The sequence below is a fragment of the Podarcis gaigeae genome (genome assembly GCF_964106915.1).
Source record: "Podarcis gaigeae genome assembly, chromosome: 6".
Lineage (NCBI taxonomy): Eukaryota > Metazoa > Chordata > Lepidosauria > Squamata > Lacertidae > Podarcis > Podarcis gaigeae.
In genome coordinates, this window is record NC_139682.1 from 71,307,772 (window position 1) to 71,323,809 (window position 16,038).

The following is a 16,038-nucleotide window of genomic DNA, read 5'->3' on the forward strand; positions in this document are numbered from 1 at the left end:
GATGGTGATTCTTTCCAATTTTATTATTTTGGAACTTTGCAGCAGTTGGAAAAATTGTATTAGCTTTACTCATCTTCTGATCTTAATGCTAGAATTTAATCTACTGAATTCATTTCTAATGCTGAGTATTTTAAGTCAAGAATAAGTTGCTGAGCTATTTTAAGCCCAAAGATTGTGAATGAGCACTAATAGGGGAAGTTTCTCAGGAAGCATTTACTGTGTGGATTCCGGAAGGCCTCATTAGGGAAGTAAATAAATAATTTCCTGTGATTGGTCAGTACTGTCTGGCAGGTACTGTCAATCTTCTGAAAGCCAAATTAGGTTACCACCTTTTAATAGCTCTCATTAATTGGATCTCTGAATTGAAAAGCACTCTATACAGCTATCTGTAATAGCACTCTTAGGCTGCAATCTTATATACCAGGGATTGGAAACATTTTTCAGGCAAAGGGGAGTCCACATTTCCTTATGGTCAACTTTCTTGTCAACCTATCAGGCAGGCAGAGGAAAAGTGGGTAGAACAGTAGATCTCATCCTTTCTCCATTCAGGCAAACAAGTGGCATTACCTCGGAAGAAGGACAAATTCCAGTCAGGCAAAAGCAATTAGGACTAGTGAGGGCCTTTGAGGAACATCCTTAGGGTTGGTAGAGACCCTATAGACATTGGCCAGAAGTTCCCAACCTTGCTTTATACAAAAATTAAATCCATGGTTTTTATATGTATTGATTATTTTGTATCTTTTAATTACTCCCATGAAGATCTGTTAACCTTTAAAACACAATTTGTGTTTAATCTACAGAAGAATTGTTGATGCAATTCTATGGTAGAGTAAAAGACTGCGTTCCCTTGCCAACATGCAATCAGGAGGACACTTTATGGCTCCTAAGTGTGCATAGGAACACAATATATGTGCCCCACACCTGACACCCCATGTCATGTCAGTTGTGAGGCTGATGGGTGTAGTTTAGGAAAAACTACCTTTCCAAGCCAAATCTGACAGGCCAAGTATGGCCTGCAGGTTGTAGAGGATAGGAGATGTAAGTAAAGGTAAAGGTAAAGGTACCCCTGCCCATACGGGCCAGTCTTGACAGACTCTGGGGTTGTGCGCCCATCTCACTCAAGAGGCCAGGGGCCAGCGCTGTCCGGAGACACTTCCGGGTCACGTGGCCAGCGTGACATCGCTGCTCTGGCGAGCCAGAGCCGCACACGGAAACGCCGTTTACCTTCCCGCTGGTAAGCGGTCCCTATTTATCTACTTGCACCCGGAGGTGCTTTCAAACTGCTAGGTTGGCAGGCGCTGGGACCGAGCAGCGGGAGCGCACCCCGCCACAGGGATTCGAACTGCCGACCTTTCGATCGGCAAGTCCTAGGCGCTGAGGCTTTAACCCACAGTGCCACCTGCGTCCCAGGAGATGTAAGTAGTCCCTAGTAAAACCAGCAAGAACTTTAAAGTGAAATAAATCAGATAAGCAAAATAAGAGTTATTTGGTCTAATGAAGTGAGTGTGTGAACCATTTAAGAATGGGGGAAAAGGAAATTCTGCTAAGGTTTTGGGCAGGTTGCGGTTAATAAAAACAAAAAATGCTTTTGAGATCTTGTGATGCATCGACTTAGGCAAATGAAACCACTTGTGGGTTTTCCAGTGTTGAAATGGGTCTCACATTTTTTAAAGTAATGACAATCTACAAGAGGCCCAAACAGCACCAGTTTTGATTCATGAAGTAAGTAGGACAACTGTTGAGATACTACCAAATTGACTGCTTGTTAACAAAGCAGAAATGAAATGCCTTACTAAGAAGCAAAGTCTTATTATTTGAAAGTATGCTACTCGTCAACCAGAATTGGTGTATGTTGCATTTGTTGAGCTCTCATCTGCCTTTGACCTCATTGAATACAAGTGATTCTTGAAAAATCTGACAGTTACTTCAGTGGATAACTGCTGTTTCTTATGCAGTACTATAATACTGATGCTAATATTCAAACTGGACTCATGGGCTCTTAGATTCAGTATTTACACCTAAGGGTGCAGAACAAGGTTTGACTTCACTATGTAATACAGTCATACTTTGGTTTGTCAATGCCTTACGTGTCGAATGTTTCGCCTCGAGAATGCCGCAAACCCAGAAGTGAGTGTTCTGGTTTGCAAACGTTCTTTGGAACCCGAACATGCAACAGGGCTTCCATGGGTTCTGATTGGCTACAGGAGCTTCCTGCAGCCAATCAGAAGCCACGCCTTGGTTTCCAAACATTTTGGAAGTCGAACGGACTTCTGGAACAGATTCCGTTCAACTTCCAAGGTACCACTGTATTTTGTTTATTAAATATGTATATAGTCCTTCATTTGAGGATCACAGGACAGTTTATAATAAAAATACAGAACATAGTAACAAACAAAGAAATACTCATCAAGTAATGGGAAGGAGAGAAAGAAGCCTAGATTTTAAGTTTTTAGCTATGCACAGGACAGGTCTCTTTCAGGCAATGCCTGCAGAAACAAAAGCAAATAAAAACTTAGGCTCTGTGCCCCTGTTCGCAGCTGACAAGCAGGGTTTAAATCTTGTTTTAGCTGTGATCACCTGTTTCCTGCTGGGAACAGGTGTGCTCAGCCAAGGCAGAAGGCAGAATTGAACCCTGCCCTCCCAGCTGATGTCACGGGCCAGAGATTCCCCACCCGTTGTACATAAAGGATGCAGTTCAGGAGTTCTTTTCTCCATACCTACCCACCCCCACAATTAGTAATCAAGAAATTCCAGTGCTTCTTACACAGGTGGCGTGGCTCATTTCCTTTTCCCAAGTAGGTATAAGATTACCTTCCAAATACAGAAGTTCTTGCAAGCAGGAATATGGTGCTTCCCCAAGGATTGATCGGTGTTCATTTTTATTTCATAATTTTCTGGAAGATCAGTCAGATGATTTCAACATTAGATTGTTGCTGGCTAAGACAAGTTTGCTATCTACAACAAGAAAGTTACACACCTACTTTTTTGACCCTAAAGAGGGTTGAGAGCTAGGCTGCCATGCGGATTTAAAAATGATATGAGGAACAATATTAAATGCTGGCAATTTGTATTCCTGAAAATGTTTAACTTCCTCTTGAGGCGTCTTGTCTTTGTGTGTTGCATTCTAATGTCTATTAGCTGCAAACAATTTTTAAAAATCGTATTGATTTGGAGGCAACCTATCCCTTCTTTGACTTGCACAAAGTGTGGGCACATATACCTGGTCTGGTCTGCTAACACTCCCCCATAATGTTTGCCATCTTTTACAGTCCTGATACTAAGCTCAAGTGCTAAACTGCTGGAGCTCTCTTTATTTTGACTTTTATCTGGTACCTGTATATAGTGGTATAAATATCAATCTGAGTCATGCAAACTTGCTTAACTAGCCATACCACTATTGTAAATAATACTTGCCCCATATACATTTGCTGATTCACTTGTGCACTGGGATTTTCCTGTTAGAAGATGATTTCTGTATATGACATACAAGATAAGAAGAGATCTGCATAGGCATTTACCCTTACTTCAAAATTATTTGCCTTGTATTTGTCTGGTCATTTTTGGAAATTAGAGAGGGGCATCACTGTGAATTAGAAATTTAAGCGCTGATAAATATTTCAGTTGCATGTAGTCTATATGCTGGAATGATTCCTCCCTTTTTCATGTCTATCCCTTGCATGTTGTAGCTGGTCATGAATCAAGGGATGGTGGCCCGGTGTAAATGTAATGCTTAACCATGGCAAAGTGCAATGTAAATGAGCTTGCTCAAGCGTTGGGCTCATGTATTCCTCCCTGTTTTCCTCTGGCGTGCACCAATGGAGGAGGTTGAATATACATTCTTCTGAATTTAAACTAAGTGAAGTTTGTGATTACAGTAGACAAATTGTGGTTAGTTTAAAGTGTAATTTATTAATATAACTATGATCCAGTCATATTTGGACTGGACCCATTGGGTATACTTTGTAGGCATGATGAAATCTAAAGGCGACCAAATGGTTGGGTTAAAATTGTTCAGTTTCCCATTTTGCAAAGCTTCCTGAACATGAGCAATTCAGAAGTGAATCCCAGATTGAGGATTCTGACAGTATTGGGTAAATAGAAACCAATGCAGAATCATTTCAGTAAGGATCTACAGAATACTGTAGTGCGGAGAGGGAGTTTCAAGGGGAGAAGAAGTGGTGAAAGTCCTGAAGTAACTTTGGATATAAATATGATTTTATGTTATGATGTTTACATGCTTGAAATTTCACAATAATAACATTTTAAGCATTTAAAAAATGAACATTGCAAGAAAGCATCTAAAGAAAGACTCCACCGAAAATAATGTGACTACCTTCCACAAGAGAGATGCTTGTGGAAATTCAATGTGATTCCCAGAGTGTACTGGAAATTTTGACTTGTTTTCCAACAAGAGGCTCTCTCCCATCAACTTTTGTCAGTTTTTAAAGTAGTTTTCGATGTGGTGGGCAAAGGGATAACACCTCTTCAAGCAAAGTAAATCTAAAGCCCATCTGAATGTATGGACTTAGTCATGTAGTGCTCTTATCCCTAAAGCTCTAGGTTCTGTAGTAAGGTAACTGCTTACGCAGTCAGAATTCTGCAAATCCAAGCATATGTGGATAGCTTTTATAACTTACAGTATTTGTCTGAATTTGAAATTTTCACGGTTCCCATTTTGCACAGTGGATGTCATAAAGCATATCGTTTCTCTGCTAGACTGTTCCCTGCAATGAATAAATTAGATAAACAGTGCAGATAGAATAGTTATCAAAGCAGTCACTCTGCTGCATTCTGTAGGATCAATTTAGGACTGCAGGGTTTATGTAGTCTTGCTAGCAGGTGGAAATTTGAGATTCTCATTTTAAATGAAGGTTGGTTCAATTTAGTGCTGCAGTTTTGGAATCCTGATGCTTTCAATTCCATGGTAGTAGTCTGTCTTCATCCTAGGAAGTACCACAGACTTTGATCTCTCTGCTCCTGTTCATTTTGCACTCTATATAAACTAACACATTCTGCTGGTAAATGACTCATGTATGTGGTTCAGGGGGCAGGGGTGGGGGGGAACTGATAGAGGATCTTGAGTTTGCAGATATCTTCCAACACTTCTTATAAGAGAGGTATAAAATATTTGGAAGGGCTACAGAATACTAGATCTCTAGCAGATTGCTAAATGTTTAGCTTTACTTTCTGAATAATATACAGCATGGTTTCTTCTGAATTTAATAGCCATTTCAGACAATAGTATAAAATCCTACCTGAACAAAGATAAATACAGTGGTACCTTGGGTTAAGAGCTTAATTCATTTTGGATGTCCATTCTTAACCTGAAACTGTTCTTAACCTGAGGTACCATTTAGCTAATGGGGCCTCCCGCTGCTACCACCGCATGATTTCTGTTCTCATCCTGAAGCAAAGTTCTTAACCCGAGGTACTATTTCTGGGTTAGTGGAGTCTGTAACATGAAGCATCTGTAACTCGAGATACCACTGTAAAGTGATAGGTAAAATATGATGGCACATGCCATCTAACTGCCAAATCACAATTATGGCCATTACTCTGTATCTTGAGGTCACTGTACTTTGCAAATGAGGGAGCATTTTGCTGCTCGAGTTTGGGGGCAGGAAGGAAAAGAGAAGGAGGATGCCCAGCCAAGAGGCGAGTCTCTCTTGCTCTCATGTCACTGTAGCAGTGCATAGACGAATGTGATGTCCACCTCCCTGCATAAAGCAGAGTTTAGAGTGCCACTGCGGTCAAAATAAGTCACTAGCATGAACACATAACATTCAGAAGCAGTTATAAACCAGTTTGCTTTTACATTTGGAAGCTCCAGTCACTGTTTGGGTTCTGTGGTCAGAATAATGGATGTGAGATTACTGCTAGGGTAATCTTTACTATATTTACTTACAGTTGCCTTTTGAACCTTGAGAATTTTATGGCTCTTGCTATATATAGTACTGCACCAAACATTCATGTTCTGTATGTTAACCAACTGTGTTGCTTTAGAAGAGGCATGGGGAATAAATATAATGTTGCATTCTTGCAGCTTTCTCCAGGGTAGTTGACCATGAGAACTCTAGGCTTGTAATGGATTGTGTAAGTCTTAGGTTGACTAATTATATCAGACTTTTAGCATTTCTTTGTGCAGAAAGAAAAATAATAGTTGATATTCTTTGAGAACATTGTTGGATACCTGAACCTGTGGAGACAGATAACTTTTTTAAAAAATAAATGAGCCAATATATTATGTTGCCAAAATATATCACCAAAATTGGCTGTTTGTGGCTTCCTGTATTATCTATGAACTATACTGAGGGAAGGAGGGAACATCTGTGGGTGAAATTGGATGGTTATTTGGTGGAGAAATTTCTCGCAAACATAGTTTAATGTGCGTTATTTTTCACCAAACAAGGGCATTTAGAAAAAGCATTCTGAATGCTACATATACTTGTATGATTTGCTGCTGAACCACTCAATCATTTGATAACACTGTGCTAGTTAACATTATGATTGTTGTGCAAGACATACAGTTAGCATGTGTTTAATCTTTGAAATATTACATTAACTTGCCTGAATATATTCAGGGTCCCCCCTCCCCAAGTTCGTTCATCTTGGATTTTATATTAAGAAAAACATTTTTACTCTTAAAAAACATTTTTTTAATTTAGAATTTTTTCAAAATGATATAGAAGGCAGTTGCTGTGTAAGTAATTGACATATTAAGAACATTTTTTAAATTCCACTATTGACTGGGCTCCTAAACATTTCATTGCCCCCACTCCCCTGCACCCAAATCTTTGGAAATATGAGATCTCTTTTGACCCTCCTGTCGTGATGAAATGTGTATTACTAATTTATAATAGCCAGCATTCAGAATGTGACAAGCATTCAAAGATTGGATTGGCTACACCTCTCCAAATGAAATGTGCATCAACACTTTCCTAGTAACTGATGGAAGCAGTTGCTTTGTAGGTTCTGCAGTGTAAAACCTAGAATAGTACAAGATTGTATGTGATCATCTTTATCTAATAAGACTCTCGTATTTACTAACAGTATGACTTTATATTTACTTAACCGGGATTTGGACTCTAGCTTTTTGTTTAATAGCTGATTGTGTATGTATGAAGCATTTCTACAGGAAGGTAAAGGTAAAGGTACCCCTGCCCGTACGGGCCAGTCTTGACAGACTCTGGGGTTGTGCGCCCATCTCACTTAAGAGGCCAGGGGCCAGCGCTGTCCGGAGACACTTCCGGGTCACGTGGCCAGCGTGACATCGCTGCATCTGGCGAGCCAGAGCTGCACACGGAAACGCCGTTTACCTTCCCGCTGGTAAGCGGTCCCTATTTATCTACTTGCACCCGGAGGTGCTTTCGAACTGCTAGGTTGGCAGGCGCTGGGACCGAGCAGCGGGAGCGCACCCCGCCGCAGGGATTCGAACCGCCGACCTTTCGATCGGCAAGTCCTAGGCGCTGAGGCTTTAACCCACAGCGCCACCTGCGTCCCACAGGAAATTTTCTACAGGAAAGCACTTATTAAATGCCTAGGTTCTGTGCATGTAGCATCTGAAAATATTGCAGCATTAATCTAAGGACTTGTTTACACATTTAGTAATACTGGACTAACACCTCAGCACTTCTCAAACCTACTGGTAATTTGTCCTCTGTGTTCAGAGAGCGGTTGAAGCAAGTTCAAAGAAGGAAGGAGTCTTTGGAAAAATAGGGGACTCTTACTCATTTTCTGTCATCCTAGTGATAATGTGATTATGCCATTTCTGATATACATATATGGGGTGCCTGCAAAAAACCCCCAATTAATAGTTAAACATCTCAGGGTGGTGAAGGCATATGATTATATTATAGCATGGTGACTAAAATACCTTGTGGTTTTGATGGGATTACCAGAGACAAACCTCATACATACCTGCCTCTGTATTCCAGATTCAATTCTGTGAAAATAATGCTTTTTAATCTTTGTTTCATCATGGGACATATCTGCTAAATATGCATAAATACATCATTGTTACTTGGATTAATAATTGTCTAAATTCACCTTCGAAACAGTGAAATCTACAAGTATAAGGTGGCAATCTTTTGTGTAATTAACTGGGAGGACGTCTCTTTGAACTCAGTGAGAGTTCTGAGACATGCCTAGGATTGCTGTGTTAGACTATTAGTTTTCAAGCATATCTGAACAGAGTCTGCATGTTTTGCAAATCCAATGGAACTTAAATGACTTCTGTTAAAAATAGGCACATGAAAGGTGTTGTGAAACTTAAACCTGTTACTTTTAAGTGTTGTCAGTCAACATATAACACTGTCATTGCCCCTGTAGTACATTTTCAAACAAGTGGTTAGTAAAAGGCCTCTTAAAATGAGTATTAGTTTTACAGAGTATTGAGGGCAAAGTCATTAATTAACTCTTGTGCTTTTTATTCTTCCTGTAGGGAGATGTGCGAAATATTCTTGTCTCTGAGAGTGTGAGCATTGGACAAAAAGTGGACTATTCGGACACGATGGTACAGCAGAAGTTGGATGAAGTAAAGGACCAAATAAAACGGGAAATAAGGAAGGAACTTAAAATCAAAGAAGGAGCAGAAAACCTCAGGAAGGTCACTACAGATAAAAAAAACCTGGCTTATGTAGACAATATTTTGAAAAAATCAAACAAGAAACTAGAAGAATTGCATCATAAATTACAGGAATTAAACGCTCATATTGTTGTAACAGAACCTGAAGATGTTACAGGTAAGTGAGTGGTTGTTTTTTAATGGAGGTACTTAAAATCATCCTCAACATTTAACCTTGAAGATGCTAAAGCTCAAACAAGCATATTATATTAAAAATAAACTTTAAAAAAAATATATATTACTGCTAAAGTAATACAGATAGCATCCTGCAGCTTAATTTTCACGGGAAGATACTGCTCATGCTCCTACTAGTCACTTATTTTGCAGGTGTTTTGAGCAAAATCAAGCAGAGATTAACTATGGGTCTAAGTACAGTGTCACACAGGGACATAAAGTCTCAGTAAAGAACAGTGTTCTTTTGCGTAGACTGAAAGCTCAGCTTTGTAGTGTTCCTATTTTGTGCAGATGCAGCAGGGGAAAAGGTGGGGTATAAATTTCTCCTCCTCCTCCTCCTCCTCCTCATGGCCATGTGGGGGTTAGTTCTTACTCCCTGCTTTCATTGTCTTACTCTTTATCATCCCTGGTTCTCCATTGTACTTGGGCAGAGCAGCTAGTGATACCTAGATCTGGCCCTTCCAGGCTTCTGGCTTGTACGTGCTCCCCAGTTTTGTTCTAGGACCTGCAAGCAGCTCTGCTCTTTTGGGAGCGTGAGAAGGTATCCCCAGCACAATGACAGTGCGGCTACTTGGTGCTTCCTCAATCCCAGCAGCTGTGTTGTGTGTGAGCTGGGCATGGAACCTCTCCATTCCTCCTTGTGTCAGCAGAGTTGAGAGGATGGCTTTCTGTTTCCCAGGCAACCAGGTCATCCCACTTCACCCCATCCACCTCTGTAGGCTCTGTTTCCTTTGTGTCAGAGCCAGCTCTTTGTTCACAACATAATGATCTAGGGACGGTTCTGCCATCACCTTTTAAGAATGCTGCTGTTTTCTTCGCGTACAAACACTGCATCAGCCAGTGACGGTTCTTAAGTTTAGTTTGTGAACTCACAATCAACCCAGTGGCAGGTCTTGGGCCATTTGAGGGGTTTTTCTTGGTTGGTATGCACATGGAAGTCTACTATCAAGTTTGCCATTCAGTAGACCTGATTAGGATTGCAACCAAGTGTGCCCTTCAGGCCATACAGATTACTAAAATATATATCTTTATATTGGTAATTACTGAAGTGCATTGATAAGGACGTTAGGAAACTATTGTCTAGAGTGCTAGAAGATGAGGAAATCTAAAAACCTGTTATATTTTGGTTTCTCAACTGCAACAATAACAATTTGAAAAAGTAATGTTTTTATCATTTGCTAACTTTGTAGCACTTTGAATAATAGTATTAGGCTTCTGCCTTTAAATGATCACTCCTGTTAGAATGCTATAGAGAATGTAATATTTGCTGTAACTAATTCATTTTGTTAGTAAGCTTCTGAATATAATCCGTATCGGAAATGCTTGTCAAAGCATATAGTCATGTTTGAAGAGTTTTACCTTGGTTACAATCCTGTCCTAATTTTCTAGGAACCTATTTCTGCAGCTATTTGAAGAGGAAGATTAGAGGAAGGATTGGCATTTAAGTCTCAGTCATGAGGTAGTTTGCTCAAAAGTGGCAGTGTTGAATCAGCCATTAGGTTCAACAAGTTTTCTGTGGAGATTGAAATTCAACAACATGAAATAAATGTTCTTTCCATGTTAGCATTGCCCAAGACTTTAGTCAGCTCTCTGTTTTATGTAAATTTGGATTATTCCGTTGGACAGAAAAAGTGTTTTTCATATATTGTAAGTGTATATTTCTGGAAAGAACAGTTGAATAACACAAAGTACAATAAATAGTGTGGTTGTAACCAGATATTTGACCATTATTTGTTGGAACCTATGTTGTTGTTGTTTAGTTCTATGTCCAATATCAATCACATGCAGACATGTTTTCCAAGAAATATTTGTATTTCTTTCATGCTTCTGAGAATCAGTGGAGAAAATATAGCAGTAGCGTGCGTCTGAGAGAAAAAGGTGCTTCATTTTTTGTCACCTACCTCATATTTTGTGTTTTATTTATCTCTCTGGATATTTGCTTGATGCGTGTCTGTGTACACGTGTATGCATACAGTGAGAAACGGAAAGGAATAACTGGAGAGAATATTGAAGAACAAAAAAAATTGGAAGGAATGGTAAAAGGAGATACAGTATAGCAAATGTGAAATCAAAACAACACAGGCTAGTGGATTGTATCTAAGTCATACTCTGTATCTCATATTCCTTCTATGTTGATAATATCTCTAGATGTGTGGAAGTTTTTTCAAGGTGTTCCCTGTAGTGGACATAATGATGGACACAGTTTTTGTTGGAATGGGAAACTAGTTAATGTTCAGTAAATGCATAATCAGTAAACATAAGATTAAGCAAATTGTCACTGGCACCAAAATTATTGTAAAGCAACTATACAGTTTGTTGATGCAGTCCATGGATAGTTTTATAACTATAAAAGCCACAACTAGTTCTGCTTTTTGATTGCTTTTAGTAATCTCTGTGGTAGTTACTACTAACCAAAAAAATTGTTTTTAAATTAGACATTCAGTGCAAAATACTGAAAAGTTACTACAATAGAAAGCATGGTAGATATCAGGTGTAATCTTGGGCAAAGATATAAAAGATTTCTTAGTAGAAGTACTGTATGCTTACTAAAATAATTTGGCTAACTGAAATAATTTTATATTAATCTTAATACTTTGACATTTTGCTATTTTAATCTAGCATAGATCCATTTAGAATAATTGTTGTTTGGTTTGATTATATGTAATACACAGATTGCCCCAGAACTCCAGATACACCAAACAGTGACCCTCGTTTTCCAACCAACAACAGGCTGATGGCCTTAAAAAAACAGTTGGATATAGAATTGAAAGTAAAACAAGGTGCAGAGAATATGATCCACATGTATTCAAATGGTTCATCAAAGGTAAGACTTATGAAAAGCCAGTTAAATTTACCATCTTTCCAGTTTGCGTGCAAATGACTTTTTTTTCAGTTGAGGAAGCCGCCCAGAGTGGCTGGGGAAACTCAGCCAGATGGGCAGGGTAGAAATAATAAATTATTATTATTATTATTATTATTATTATTATTATTATTATTAATCTTGGGTAAACCAGACAGTGTTAAAGAAATGCATACTTCCATAAAGAGTGGTGTGGTCATTTAGAAGTAATTCATGTTTGATCCCAATAGGCTATCATACGTGCATCACATTATTTGAAAAACGAAAAAATGTTGGGGAGTTTGATACATTCTGAAAACCTGATATTATATCACTACCTGATACGGGTAGTGTGACAAAATGCCTTGTAGGAAAATCCATCATATGCTGCATTAAAACAAAGTTTCTAAATTCATTTTGTTTCCAAGCAAGGCAGGAATCTTTTGTTCGCTGGTTGAGTACTGGCTTCTTTTGAGAAGATGTGCCAACTGAACATCTTCTCGGATTATGCTGTAGCTTTTTATTTTAAAAAAACAGCCTTCGCCCATCCCGTTCTTACACTTTGGAAGTGCTACATCTGTCCCAAGCCCAGGAATAGTGCTCATCAGCAACCCTAACTTGGAACCAGGATGTTGGCATGTGGCGAAAGAACAAAAGAAATGCAGATTACTATAAGTGATCTGAATGGATTGCAGAGACTGAGAGTTGGCAGTTTGAATTGCTTCCTGATGGCTCCCTGACCTTTTTGAAACTCAATTTGTAGCTTTCCAAGCACTGTTTCAGTTATACATGTTAAATTACGCTGTTAATCTTACTACAGCACTTCTAACATGGAGGGAAGCTGTTTCTTCCAAGCTCCTTTCCATTACTTCAAATATTTAAAAGCCTTATTTTCCCTTACAAGCTCTACCAGTAGTGTGGATAGTTTTGTCATATATTTTATTTGAAGAAACATCTTCCACATTCTCTACTGGCAAACAAATGCAAATGACTTTATGGTGCAAGTCCTTAACTTTGGGGATCAGTGACTGCCGATAACAATTTCAAGGGCTTGCAGAAATTCCAGTCATAAGTTTATACTGTCCACTTGACAATACAATCAGTACAGGAGCCCTTTGATGATAAGCAATGTGTTGCAGAGTACAGTAGTGCAACATTTTAGTTTTGCTTTCTGTGTGAACTTTGAATTGTTCCACAGCACAGCAGTTCTGCATGTTGAAAGCTTCCACTCAAGTCAATTGGGTTGCTGGGATCTACTTTCCTATTAAAACTTTATTTTTAATACTCTGCCATCTTCTGCAAGGTCTGTGATAGGTTAAAATATATAGCAGGAAGAAAGAAATTTAAAGAGGCAGTAATACAGTATTTGATGCAAAGTTCTGACAAGTGGATAAAACATAAATTGAGGGGGAAATACAATGGAGGAAGGAAACAGCAAAATGTATTACACAATAGTCGCAAAACTATGTGATTTCTGAATCGCCTTGAATTTGTCAAGAAAAGACAACGCAAGCTGCTGTTACTTGGATGTCCCTCCAGAATTCATATTTTAAGAGCATCTTTCTTTTCTTTTTAGGATAGAAAGCTTCTTGCGACAGCTCAACAGATGCTTCAGGACAGCAAGACAAAAATTGAAGTTATAAGGATGCAGATACTTCAGGCAGTCCAGACTAACGAATTGGCTTTTGATAATGGTGAAGCATTCAAGAGAAGAACATTCTCTATACTGTTGATAGAATCTTGGATAGGATCTTGCCTTCCCCCTCGACCCTGGGGAAAATTCTAAATCCCCATGGTTGGCAATCCAGCCCCACTCTGTGGCAACTTCTCTGGCTTGCCCAACTCTATCAAAAGTGGGTGTGGGATAGTGTATGCTGCTCTACATCTGTATTGTTTCATCTCTCCCCCGAAGACCTGATCTATACGGGACTCTTGCCACATGGAAAGCCCCAAATTGTAAGCTTTCCACAAATGCCTAGTCACATTTTAAGTGCCCTTCCCAGATGTACTGGCTCATTCACATGTAAGGTTAGAAAGCTAGCCATCAATAGCCTGGCTGAGTGGTGCCTTTGGCCTGCTGTACAGTGGGTCATTGCACGTGGTAAATTAATTTAAAATGTGACCAGGCATGCATGGTGCACTAGTAAAGGCTTTCTGCATGGCCCGTGTCCTTCATAAATCTTGTGCTAGAAGCTTGTAATGGAATATGGGCACCAGATTTCCCATCATCTGCAGCCAGACAGAATTGAAGACTCCCTCAGTGTGTGAATTGCTGGGAGAGTGGGTCTTGTGTTTTCTCCATGAAGAAATGTAAATGAAAGGGCAGAGGATATAATTCAAAGAAGAAAAGGAGGATGGGTGGGTGGATAGATGGATGGGGAAATGGGAGTCAAGAGAAATCCATGCTGGGCCACAGACAGAAGAGTGCTAAGGAGTACAGAGAGAAGTAGTGGAGAGATACCATGAGAGCGAGCAACTGTTGAGATAGTAAGCAAACCTATGGTGGTTGAGAAAGGTGATACCATCCATAGAAAATAGGGGGCTCATGGAATAGGCTGCAGAGCAAACCGAGTTGATTGTAACAATTTGAGTAAAATAGCAATGTAGCCCACTTAATGAAACTGTGGAAGACCCTCAGAGTGAAATGAGTTGTGCACTCCAGTTCAGTAGCACCAACAGAAATGTTGCAACTCCTGCCCTTCTTGCTGAGAAAATTGTGAGCGTGAGCTAAAGGTTTGAGAAGGAAACAAACTATAACAACTTACATGGCTGCATTAGCACATAACACTCAGCCATGGTTTTGCCTTACATTCACAGGCTGAAAAGAGGCTAACTGAAGTCTCAAGCTTGCATGCTCTCCTCTCTTCCAGTGTGGGCAGGAGAAGACCTTGCTAGGGTTTTGTTTCAGATTCCCCTAATCTTGACTTGTCCTTGCGTGCAAGCTAGGGATTTTGAATTTATCACAAATTCTGGCCATTTTCAAAACAAGCCAATTTCAAAGCACGGTCTACGAAGCTGCGTTGTTTGACCAACACCAGCCACGTGCAGATTTGGAGATAACCCAGCAAGGTGGATATTGTCTCAACAGCCTTCATGTTTAGTTGGAATCCCATGACACCATGCAGCTACCCTAAAAATATGCTGCAGTGCTATCAGTTGTTGCATGCAAAAGGACCACTTGGTCTCAGGACCACAGGTATTCCTGAGGTCTTCACATTGGCAAATGTTGCGTTTTTGAAAATTGTAACCTAAACTTAACATCTCACTTCTTTCACCAACTAGGCTAGGACTTTTAATTACCGGTATTTCTGTGGTCAAAATGTTTAGCAGTTGTTTGTATTAAGATAACCATATTAAAAAGCTAGTTGAATGCATACTAAATATCTCTGTGTGTACTTTTACCTGCAGCAAAACCTGTTATAAGCCCCCTTGAGCTCCGAATGGAGGAACTGCGGCATCATTTTAGGATAGAATATGCAGTAGCAGAAGGGGCAAAAAATGTTATGAAGTTGCTCGGATCTGGAAAAGTTACTGACAGAAAAGCACTCTCAGAGGTAATTTTAACAGAGTAAATAAAATCTGAATTTAAACAGTTCTATTTCAACAATTTTCTTAGCGGTTTTCTTTCCTATTTTTTCACAAACAAGGCTCAAGCAAGATTTAATGAATCAAGCCAGAAGTTGGACCTCTTAAAGTATTCACTAGAACAGAGACTTAATGAACTCCCTAAAAACCACCCCAAAAGCAGTATTATTATAGAAGAACTTTCACTTGTTTCGTCACCAACACTAAGTCCACGTCAAAGTATGATCTCTACACAGAATCAATATAGTACACTATCCAAGCCAGCCGCTTTAACAGGTTTGTGGTGTTCTTTTTTTCTAGAAATGTTTGTTATTGTTTCTGTTTGCGCTAATTGCATAATTGTGAGTATTTCAGTTGCTGACTAACCTCAAACTTCTGAGTAGTGGCTTGCATTTATGTTGGTTAAGAAGATTCTTGTGGTTGGTGCTTTTAAGAGGTGGGTCTTGCTATTCTAGCACAGCAAAACCCAAAGGATTTTTGTAATCGGAATTGGCAAACTAATTAATATTGGAGACTTTTGTGTCCAACTCTGTGTGCACAGTGGTCTGCTTGCACAACGGGACTTCCCCTTTCTCCCCAGGAGCCCCAAAATCTTCTCCTCTGGGACATATTTTGAGGGTATGGGGGGTGGGGCACAGAAGAGAGGGGGGAAGTTGTGTTGTCCAAGCAGAAGTATGCTGCATGAGACTTGTGGATTGCCAAGCATTGGATCCAACCCCGTGTCCCAACAACTGATCAGGCAAAGGATTTCAGTGCCCTACCCCCCAAGCCAATTCTTGGGACCCACAAAGTCCTACTATCCACTAGCAGAGTCTAA

The 16,038-nt window shown here is 39.6% G+C and overlaps 1 protein-coding gene across 6 annotated transcripts in view; it reads left to right on the forward strand.

The window, feature by feature from the left end:
- Positions 1-16,038, forward strand: part of PKN2 (protein kinase N2) — a 51,006-nt gene that overhangs the window by 14,083 nt on the left and 20,885 nt on the right. For 4 of the 6 annotated variants that reach the window (XM_083743310.1, XM_083743312.1, XM_083743311.1 and 1 more), the window contains exons 2-6: positions 8,441-8,741; positions 11,470-11,621; positions 13,213-13,330; positions 15,045-15,190; positions 15,284-15,497. In XM_083743310.1, coding sequence (XP_083599436.1) covers positions 8,441-8,741; positions 11,470-11,621; positions 13,213-13,330; positions 15,045-15,190; positions 15,284-15,497 — 931 coding nt within the window. Of the gene's footprint in view, positions 1-8,440; positions 8,742-11,469; positions 11,622-13,212; positions 13,593-15,044; positions 15,191-15,283; positions 15,498-16,038 lie in introns of all 6 variants that reach the window. The other 2 variants (XM_083743315.1, XM_083743314.1) reach the window with 1 other exon arrangement.